This window comes from Pseudopodoces humilis, chromosome 13 (assembly GCF_049639895.1).
Source record: "Pseudopodoces humilis isolate 2021_Gansu_Grassland_sample_001 chromosome 13, ASM4963989v1, whole genome shotgun sequence".
NCBI lineage: Eukaryota > Metazoa > Chordata > Aves > Passeriformes > Paridae > Pseudopodoces > Pseudopodoces humilis.
In genome coordinates this window covers 12,048,939-12,059,938 of record NC_142212.1, presented here as the reverse complement: position 1 = coordinate 12,059,938, position 11,000 = coordinate 12,048,939, and the positions used below count along the sequence as shown (strand labels likewise).

The 11,000-nt window shown below is 53.2% G+C and overlaps 1 protein-coding gene across 1 annotated transcript; it reads right to left on the bottom strand.

The window, feature by feature from the left end:
• Positions 1-770: 770 nt before the first annotated feature.
• On the bottom strand, positions 771-10,928 carry CCDC71 (coiled-coil domain containing 71). Its single transcript, XM_014251722.2, has 2 exons — positions 10,847-10,928; positions 771-8,490 (listed from the first exon to the last, which is right to left on the bottom strand). Exon 2 carries the CDS (start codon positions 8,427-8,429, stop codon positions 7,245-7,247), a length of 1,185 nt encoding a protein of 394 aa, XP_014107197.1. The 5' UTR covers positions 8,430-8,490; positions 10,847-10,928; the 3' UTR covers positions 771-7,244.
• Between the last annotated feature and the right edge of the window lie 72 nt (positions 10,929-11,000).

The window sequence follows — 11,000 nt, the reverse complement described above, 5'->3', positions numbered from 1 at the left end:
GGGCGCCCACAGCCTCGCTCCCCCAGCACCTTTCAGCAGTGATCGGGGCACTCCTGTAGCAGCACAGAGGCCCCCCCTCCCATCCTCAGCAGAGCCCCTGAGCTGCAGGGGCAGCCTCTCACTCCTGGCCAGCCCTGCTTGGACCGACTTCCGTGCGCACAGCAGGCAGCCCGAACATCCTTAGTGAGCAAAGAATTACTTAACCACTTCCCTTCTCAAGGAATGAGCTCCAGCACGGCACCAGAGCTGCTGTCTGCCCAGGGCCACAGTCCCACCACCATTAGTGCTGGGTCAGCGCACTGACAGCCCTGTGGCACAAACTGGATCCAGATCGCAAACCGTGGAACAATGGTGCTTCTGTTGAATTAGCCGGCCAGAGGGTCCCGGATGCAGAGTGGGCAGATTCCGAGAGAAGCCGGAGAGTGGGCAGGCAGGCTGGGGCTGGCACAGCACCTGCTAGCACAGTGTGCATGTTTCTAGGAATTAACCAGGAATGCGGATTTATCCCGGTTCAGCACCACTGACACACATCCGGGGTATTTCCTACCCCAAACCAGGCAATCCTTAATGGAGTTTGAGTAATGCCAAACTTCCCTGGGAGAACTGGGGAGACGAGCTGGGGGTGTGGTCTGCAGCTGAGCGTGCCCCATGCAGCATGCAGCCGCCGGGCACACGGGAGACACCGTTCCATGGAGCTGATACAGAGCTGGGAGCAGGAGCCCAGGGAGGAGCAGTCTGTCAGAGCCCAAAGAAAAGCTGGACACATTGGGTGGTTCTGAGCACCATTTTACTGAAGGGCTGGACACCTGCTAGGACTTCATAACAAAAAGTTCACTTCATTTAAGAAAAAAGACAGTCTGTTTTTTGTCCCATTCCCTTCCAAAGAGTGGAATACTAACGCTGTCTTTTCACTAAACAATGCCATTCCAAAATATACAACATGAAGTGTGGAACAGCCCAGCTTCATATTAACATTAAATATTATTAGAACTTCAGAAACATTCTACACAAACAAATGAAATGGTAAAAAGTTCACTCAAGAACAAGATGGTCATTTGTAAAATCATCATACAAAGTTTGTTACTCGCCCTCCTACGAATTGCAGTTGCTGCTCCCCAGAAGTTGCTTGGGATGCCCAAACACCAGGGAATGCCACAGCGGAGCCGGTGGCTCTGGTCTCAGCCGGAGCAGGTTGGTCATGCCGTGGCGCGGAGACGGCTCTCACGGAGATGCTGGTTGGCAGAGAGTAGCACAAGCAGCCGGGCAGTGCCCACCCAGAGCCCCTGTGTCACTCAGAGCAGCTGCCATGCCTCTGCTCAGGAAATGCTACTCCTCAGAAGTGCTGCACCAGGACCCAGGAGGAGGGAGGGCATCATATGGTGCCTTCCCCACCATAAACACCCACCCATACTTATTTTGTCCCAACCTAGGCCTGGGCAGTGCAGCAGAGCAGGGGCAGGAGGGGAGGTATTTCTGGGGGTAGCTTTGCAGCACCTCTTTTAAAACAGCAGCATGTGCCTGACTGTGTCTGTGGGAATCACCAGACACTCACAGGGGCTGCCTGTAGCCACAGGAACACAGGAACAGAAAGGGCTAATTAAGACAATAAGGAGAGAGCCCCAGAGGGTAATAAGGCCTTTAAGGGACTCCCTGGGGAAGGTATTTTGGAGGCCATGTGAGCAGTGCCAGATTGTGAGACTGATGAAGGATGGAAATGAAGGGTTGGGGGGGTGCCTGCTCCAAAAAGACTCCAACTCACCTGCACCACCAGTGCCTGTGTGCTGCTGCCAGGCAGGGCAGAGGAATCTCTGTGGCCAGGCAGGGATGGAGGGAAGACAGTGCTGCGGAATGCCAGAGCCTCTGCTCCTCTGTTTGCACATCTCCTGCAGCAAACACAGAAGCTGCAGGCTGCTGGCTGTCCAGGTGCTGCTAGCATCTTTAGCTTTCCCTACTCTCAGCTTCTCACTTTTTCACCAGACTTCCTTGGTGTTCCTAAGCAAAGGGAGGGGTCTGGCCTCAGCACCATGGCTTTGGAACAAACAGCTGCTGGCCAACCTGCAAGATCCAGCAGTGTCAGACCTACAGACATGCTTCATTCCACACTCAGGGATGACCTGGTGACAAAGGTCATCCTGGCCTCTCATGTCTTCTGCAACAAGATTCCTCTGAGGCACCTGGTACCCTCCTAATAACACCCAGCTCCAGGCAAAACAGGCTGCAAGGAGAGGGAAACCCTAGCATGGTGCTCTCTAGTGGAGTCTCAAATGTGATGGCTCAGGAGCATCCTGCCCTGCTGTGTCCACCACAGATTGTACCAGCCCACCCAGGTGGCAAAGCTGAGGGCTGCGCATCATCAGGAAGGTGCCAGATACCCCAAAACGGCTGTCCTCTCCATGGGCCATCTCAGCTTCTGGAAGGCCATCCCCATCTGAGCACAGGAGCAAAGAGGCCAGTGCCCATTTTGAAGGGTGAAAAAGAAACTGTCACTTCCACACAAACCAACCATCCTGGCTGAGCAGCTGGTGCTCCACAGCTCGGCACCGACCCTGTCAACTGTGGCCAAAAAAAGGATTCTCCCACCGAAACCTGCCCTCTTGCCTGGGAAGCTGCCCAGCTCAAGTCACACTGCCCAGCTGGAGCTGAAAGACAAACCTGCTCTCCCTACCCAGGGATCCCTTGAGCCATGGCCAAAGGCCTGGCTCCTAGACAGGGCAGGGAACTTGGATCCAAAGGGGAAGAACTGCTGGGATGGCTGAACATGCTGGCAAGTTCTGGCCATGAACACAGCTACAATTAAAAGGGCACAAACTCTGTGCTCAATTCCAAAACCCAGAGTCTCCCAGCCCCTCTTGCCACAGCTGGAGCTGGGGTGAAGTGCTCCTGGTGCACCAGGAGGACCTGGAGGACAGGCTGCAAAACACGGGCAGGTGGGGAGCAGGACCACGGAGCCACATGAGCAGCCATCACCAATCTGTGCTGTCCTGCTTCAGATTCCCCTGCCATGTTCTCAGTGGGCAACTGGCTGAACTCCATGCAAGGTAGCACCAGGCAATGGGGGGAACCCCAGCCCTGTTAGTATGAACTGGTCTGAGAGCTGTCCCGTGAGGTGAGCACTCCAGGGAGCACATCTCCTCCACACAATGAAATACCACTTGTGGGCTGCCAAGCAGGAGTAACAAAATAATCCTTCTTATTTTGCAAAAAAGTGCTTAAGAAATTCTGTACAAGGATTGCTACAGCAGCTGGCTCAGGAGGGATGCAAATAGTTTAGAAGCAGCAGCAGCAACACACTACATGGCTTGCAGGGAAGAGGCTGAGGAGAAACTTCTACAGCCATAAGCAGTGGCAGATGGTGAAATGTGATCACAGTGGACATGAGCTTCAGAACATTTCTACCAATTAACATTGTGATTTCAACTGGTATCTTATGTCAGCTTCCCCTTCAGCTGCCTGCTGGACAAACTACTCTCCCCATGGACCTTGCTGACGGACATCTGAAGCATGCAGGAAGCTCAAGAACCTTGTCTGGTGGAGGGGAAGCATAAACTGCTTCTTGGCAGCTGAATAAAAGGAGAAATTATTTCCAAAAAATCAGTTGGAAGAACAGCCCTTTGACCACTAGCTGAATTGTTTCTAGAAATGACAGTGGCACGAATCCATGCATTAAAAGCATTCCTAGGAGAGACTCCAAAGCTCTCAGCTGTCACAGTGCCCAGAACAACACAGGCCAGGTTAGGCACTTGGATGAATTCAAAGTGACTAATACAGAAACAGGTCTGAACAAGGTGCATACCACATGCTCAGCAGAGACCACAGTGCTCTGGGCAATGTATTTCTATGGGCCCTGCCAGTTACCGTTGCACAGATCCCTGGAAGTGTTACTCAGATGCCAGTGAATAACACAGGATGGAAGGGACATATAGGGGAGACCTTTGGTTAGATCAGGTTTTAGGTAGCTCTGGTTTGATCAAATCATTCACCTTCCCTAACAGCAGAGAGCAGCATCCACACAGAGCCCCTCTGCAGCCTCGTGCACATCAGTGTTACATGTCCAGGACACCAGGAGCAGCCACACCTGGGCATGAGTCAAAGGACAGTGGAGCCAACCTGTGCCAGACTGAGGTACCCCCTCTGCCAGTATTGGCTGATGGGCAGCAGTTGCTGGCATTGGCACAGAGGCTGTAAAGCCCCTCTGTTGTTACCTGCAACCCTTTCAGTCAAGCTCCCACAGCATCTGCAAGAGGAAGAAGAGACAACTGGAGGGCAGAGAATGGAGGTCCAGCACTGCCCTGTTGCTCAGGGCCCTGTGGTCTGTTAGAGATGCACAGGAGAACCAACAGAGATGGGACTGGTGATGAGCAAGTCCCTGAGCATACAGCTATGCTCACTTTCCTGGTTGGAGTCTCAGTGACACAGAGGCATTTCCAAAGGACACAGGGCAAGCTGTCATCACCAAGCATGCACAGAACTTAGCTCAGTGCTGGGAAATGCATGGCAGCACTAAGGCTGGATGCTGTGCTGGATGTGTTAAGCAACAGTGCAAGTCAAGTCCTTGACTGGCAGAGACCCAAGCTGTAAAAGAAAAGAGGTGATGGAAAAGAGTGGGGAGGCAGACAGCAGTGCAGCTGGGGGATGACACACAGCAATGAGGATGTGGCCTGGTAAGTTGGCCTCAGGTGCTCAGCTTCCCGCTCAGGCTGGTGGAAATGCGACCTTGACCTGGATTCAGCCTTGTCGATGCACGTTGCTTTTCCCAGCGGAGGCCAAGTGCTCAGCTGGGATGTCTGTGCTGCGTTAGGAGGCTCCAAAGACAGCTCTCAGTGCCCTTATAAGGGTTTGGGAACAGGGGAAGCTGCTGAGCAGCCTGACAGCAATACCACAGGCAGGAGTTCAGAGCCCTCATCGGGAAACAGCCCAAAAGAGAAACACCAGTGCAGGACTTCAAGACCTGGCATTCGAGAGCGTGGGAATGAGAAAGGTCTGAAGGAGTGGGAACAAAAGGAACAAAGCAATTTTTGGCCAGTTGACAGTGATGGAGAGTCCCAGTTCATCCAGCATCAGGTCAGGACAGGGAACTCTCTGCCAGGGCATTTTAAAACACAGAAGCAGAAGAAAATATTTCTTCCTCCTTGGCAGCCAAGCAGCAGCATTCACAGGTCAGTCTTAAACGCTGCAAGTTATGACCTCTGACAGCAACTCAGAACCCAAGTGTGGGGCTCAGAGCTTGCAATCATCCCCTGAATCATAAAATCACAGAAGGGGTTGGATTGGAAGGGACCTTAACAATCACCTCGTTCCAACCAACCTGCCATGGGCAGGGACACTTTCCACTAAACTAGGTTACTCAGTGAAAGAGAACCTCCACCCTGCCCTATGTGAGTGAGAAGAGAACCCAGATGCACCTCAGAATGCTCAACTTCCCTGCCCTCTCACCCTGTCATGAATCTCCTCTCTTCTCTCCATACCACATTCTGCCCTGGGGATCAGACATTGACCCCTTTCATAAACCACTGAAATCCAACCAGGTACTTGGGGGGTGGGGCTTAAATGTAAGGATCTGGGACTCCCAGCTGGGGAGCCCATCCCTTCAGCCAAAGTCCACAGAGATTACTAGGTCAGACAACTGGCATTTTGAGCTGGTGAGAGAATGAGTGGATTACACTACTGCTGCAGAGATCTGAGCATACAGCAGTATACGGAGCCAGGCCCGTACCCAGCACAATGCCTCTTCCTTTCCCCAGGACACCAGGTTGTCCCTTCCAGGTGACAGCAGCAGCACTAACTGCTCCTACAAGGTGTTTCTCTTGGGTTTAGTAGATCCCTCTCTGTGGAGCACAGAGAGCACAGAGCTGTGTTCCCATCCCACAGCATGCCCATGGTGCAGGGAGGTGACAGCAACTATCTGCAGCAGTTCTGCAGTGCCTCCTGGGGACGGCAGAGCCTGCACTCCTTCCACACAGAGCTCTCACACCTGCCACACACCTTCTCACACATCCCTGATAGCGCAGCAAGGCTGCAACCCACCACAATATAGTGCCCATCTTCCCTCCTACTGCTTCATCTCCACAAACCATAGAAAGTGACTCTCTGTTTATGTCCTCCCAAATTTTTCACTTTTCTACTTTAACTCAAGCTCAGGTGTCCCACTGAGGTCTGGGACTGGCAGGATGTAGCAAATACATTCAAACACAGCCTGTGTCTCTGTTGTGGTTTAACTCAAGCCAAAACCAATAGTCTTCTCTACCAGCACCTGGAATCTGCTCCTGGAACACTCAGCAACAGCAAAGCAGTTACATGGTGGGCAGGACACTACACAGTTCCTGCTAACAATTCCAGCCCTTTGGCTCTAACAGTCACAGTTCATGATCCATAGCTGCACCTGGGGTATAGGAGAGCAGAGTAATGCTAGGTGCTGAGGAGGAATCCTCTTTGGAGGCAAATCCCTACCATGAGTTCAAAACTTCTGCTACCCACAAAGGGAGGAGGCCCCTAAAGATGTCAGACAGACTTGCAGCCCTGTGACACTCCCCCACTGTTATGCAGAGGTAATACCGAAAACAGGATTAAAACTACCAGCTGGTAATTCTCCAAATTGTTTGGCATTCCGGAGACAAACAAGTGGCTACAACACTGCTGCCTCTGAGCTGCTCAAGGGAGCCCAGGACAGACTGTCACAACACTGAACCACAAAGGAATCCTGGCAACTTTCAACAAAAGACTAGCTGAAGGGAAGGAGGAACAAAAGCTATCAAACCCAATCCCAAAGGGATGGAGGAAGTGCATCTTCCCACAGTTCCTGGGCCATATGCACATATATGGATATATAGATATAGACATAATAAAGTTATAAAATTTGATCAAAATAAAACCAGTAAATGTACAGCTTGAAAAAGAGCAATATCACAGTGCATCAATGTAATGAGAAAGTCCTGTGTCCTCCCCTGCACAAGAGCACAGCCTGCCACGTTCAGGGGAGCGTGGTGGGAAGTGAGCTCTCCGGCCTGCTTAGCTTGATGCTGGCTGGAGTGACGGTCCCACATTCCCAAACAGGGTTCTGGATTTCTGCAGCCAGTTCTGCACAGCAGTGGCAGACAGGCAGGAACAGCACAAGAGTGGGCGGCTGTGTCTGCAGGTTAGTTGGCATATTGGCACCAGAGACACAGAGTCACTCCTAAATCTCTCTGTGCTCTGGTGCCAGGCTTACATTTACTTACTTACAAAAAAACGTGACAAAGTGAAGAAAGTCAGGGGACACTATGAGAATGGGACAAGGGCTGAATTTGGATCACAGGGGAGAGGTTGACCCTAAGAATCTTCTGTGCTCTCCTCCTCACTTCATCATCGGAGGAAGAGTTGCCCACCTTGATGGTCCGGAATTTCAGCAGGTTCAAAGTGCTCTGAGCCTGTCGACTTTTCTTTCGGACAGGAATGGTATTTGCTTTTTTCCTCTGTGGTGCTTCTTTTGCCTCTGTAGCTGTTCTCTTCTTCTGCCCAGTGCTCTCCTGGTAAGTGCTGCGGTCCTTCCATGTTTTTCCCACCAGAGCTTCCTTATCTTTGATTTTCAAGGTCTTGGGCTGTGGTGCTGTGGTGCAGTCCTGGGATGAGCTGCCTGTGACTCTCCCGTTGAGAACTCCAGAGGCTTTGCAGGCATTGCTCTCCTGCAGCACTCCACCCTTTGGTCCCTTCAGAAGGTTTAAAGCGCACGTGGCAGAATCTGGTGCTTTCTTAACCAAACGCTTGTACCCCTTGCCTTCGGTTATTTTAGTGCTCTTGCCTGAAGAAAACTGCCTTGGTGGACTTGAAGTCTTAAGGAGTTTAAGGTCTGAGGGAGAGATCCCAAGATGCCCTTGTGTGTACTTGGACTCCAAACAGGATGTTGCGGTTTTCAGTGGCACCAGGGCTTCCAGGACCACTGACAGTCTCATAGCTGGATACACGTCAGGATACATGCTTGTAGGAAAGCCCACTGCCGCTGCCTTGGATGTGCCAGATCCTGTCTGCTTCAAGGAGCTCAAGAGGAGATTTGTGGAATCCCCTTTGGACACTGGTTGACTGGAGACTTTCAAAGAGCTCACTGGAATGCTGGTGGGCAAAGGGGCCACTTTTGCCACTGAGTTCCTGGCTGGACTCTGAGCGGGCTCAGTGGTGCTGGCACAGTTGCACTGTGTGTTTCCTTCTGTCTGACTCGGTGTGACAGCTGTGCACGAGCTATACCCGTACACATCCTTACTCCTCAGAATTGTGGGCTGGTAGCCCTCCTCCTTTAGGCCTTGGATGAAGGCCACCAGCTGGGTCTCTGTGTCTGAAAGGTCCTTGGACATCGGGTTGAAGACTCGGAGGGCTTCCTCCAGCACTTTCTGTCCTGCAGAGGAAATTCTTGACCAGGAATGGACAGCTTTTTCTTCCTCATTGTTCACTGCAATATTCATGGCATTAGGCAAGCAGGTGCTTCAAAAAGGTCCAAATTACTGGAAAAACAACCCTTGACACCTCAAAAGGAGAAAGAAGACAGTTAGCTTACAGCAACTGAAATTACCCAAGTTTCTAGTACGGGACCTGAAACCATTAAGCCCAGGCGTGGATGGTTGCATTGGGTCAAGCCAAGATAGAAGTATCATCAAGAAAATCCTGTCACTCATTTATCTCTGAAATAAAACTAAAACATCTCTCACAAAAATATCCTCCAACCTAAACAAAGATTTCAGGAAATCACATCCAATCCACCCCAGGATGAAGGACTCCAACAACTAAATCAGCAAAATCTGCAGCTCGTTTTCAGTTTGAGTTTGACCCACCCTAGCTTTGGATAACCAGACCTCATTTTCCCTGGGAAAAACTGAACCCTTCCCCTGTACACACCATCGAGCCATCTCAACACCAAGAAATGCCTAGCACTTCAATGGCATCCCAGCACCACCTTCAATTTCTCAGCTTAACTGATGCTGCTCAAAAATTGATTCTGAGTCCCTGCCAAAGCCACAGCTTCCTCCTGGAGACCTGGCAGCAGGGCTGGAGGCTGTTCCAGTTGTGCTTCATTGATGCTGAATGCTGTGGCAAGGCAGCACTGCTCCTTGCTGTTCCCTTGTTTGAACAACGGTCCACAACTTGCTGTCACAGCAAACTGTTGATCCAAGGACACTTGCTGCCAAGTGAGGAGGAAGCAGGAAATTCAAGCAGGGCGGTATGAAGGAAATACACATCACCAGGGCCAAGTGTACAAAGGCCTGAGGGACAACACTGGGATCACGGTCAGGGCACTGCGCAGCTGCCTGCCCAGCATAAAAGCATCAATTATTGCTTTCAACAAAAAAATAGGCAGTCCGGGCAGGAATTTAGGATGCACCCAGGAGAACTCTGATCCTGGTGGCCTCACAGCTCCACAGCTGGGTGCTAGACCAACATGGCATAAAATCTTTAGTTTTATTGATACTTCTCAAAATAATAATAAAGATTCATTTTCCCCGTTCAGGGAAATGCCAGAGGTGTCAGAGTTTTGGAGAGGGCAGTGCACATGCAAGGAAGCTGTGATGGAGAAGTTAGCGCCTGAGCAGACAGAACAAGGAACTACTCATGTCCCATGTTCCCCCCAGAACTCTGGTCTCACCACAGCCTAGGAGCAGAGCCCGTGCTGCCACCAGCTGCACAAGCAGGGAAGAGACACAAGCCAAGAGCAGCCACAGAAGGGAAAGCACAGGTCAGTGGGGGAGTAAGAACCTCCACATGACAGACTAATCTCAGTCAAGTGCTTTGCAGACGTCATGGCCAAAGAGGGATTTGGAGGAGGATAATGCAGTTGTTCAGAGGCAGGCGGGGGATCTCCCACGAAGGAGGGGAGGCAGGCAGGGAAGCGATTCCCACAAGAGCCCCAGCCAGCGTCACCAGCCAGCAGTGAGAGTCACCACCTGCAAAGTGACCAAGCAGTGCCAGGCACAGGAACGCCAGAGAGGGTGTAATGTTAATTCTGATCTAGTAGTGAGGCAGAGACCAACGAAGAAGCACAAGTAACGACATGTGCTCAACAGGCTGCAAAATGGATCATCTTCAGGCTGCATCAAGCCCAGGAGCAGCTGGGACATCTGAAAAGGTTGATGTTATGGCTGTGTAATTTCATGGGGACAGGACTTTCCAACATCCATCCACTTGGTCCTGTTTGGTCCAGTATCAGCTGTATTGGAGGAAAGGCAGCCACGAGCAGAGGCAGCCCCGGACGGTCTGTCCTCCCGACAGCAGGTTCCCTCACGTGGCACACTACTGGGGGGCCGGGGGGCTACGGGAGCACAGCACTCCCGGCACGGTGCAAGCACAGCACCGGAAGGGTGATGCTGGCACGGTTTAGAGGCCCGGCTGTCCGAGCACGGAAAGGGCTCTCCGAATGCACCGCAGAGAGAAGCGGCTGCCGACAGGGCCGAGATGCGGGGCTGGAGCAGCCTGTAGAGCTGGAGGCCGGTGCGCAGTCCCAAGGAGGGCTCGACGTGGCCGCCAGGTCCTCGCTCAACCTCTCCTTTTGGCCCGTCCCTCGGCGCAGGCGATGGCCCTTCCCGAGCGCCCGTCCCTCGCTCCCGCTGCACCCTCCCCAAGGCTCGGCCCGCCGGCCGGAGGGACCCCGGGCTGGACAGGCCGCCTGGGCTCTCCCTGCGGGGCTACGGGAGGTGATTGGTGCAGACAGGGGGTGCGGCCCCCGCGCTTGGCCCGCGCCGGCTCCCGAGACCGGGGGGGCGGGGGCCGGGGCGGGGCCCTCAGCGCCACGGCTCCGCCTCCAGCGCACCAAGGCCGCCGCAGCGGGCGGCTCGGCAGCGCCCTCGCCCGGGGGCCGGCGTGGGACCCGGGCCCGCCGGCCCCAACCTACCGGCTGCCGCCAGACCCGCGCCCGCCGCTGCGCCGCACCCGCCGCTCCAACATGGCCGCCCTCGGGGCGCCGGAAGCGCCGCCCGCTTCCCCTTCCGGTCGCTTTCCGCGGGCCACGGCCACGCCCACAGTCACGGAGAGGATTCGGTCACGCC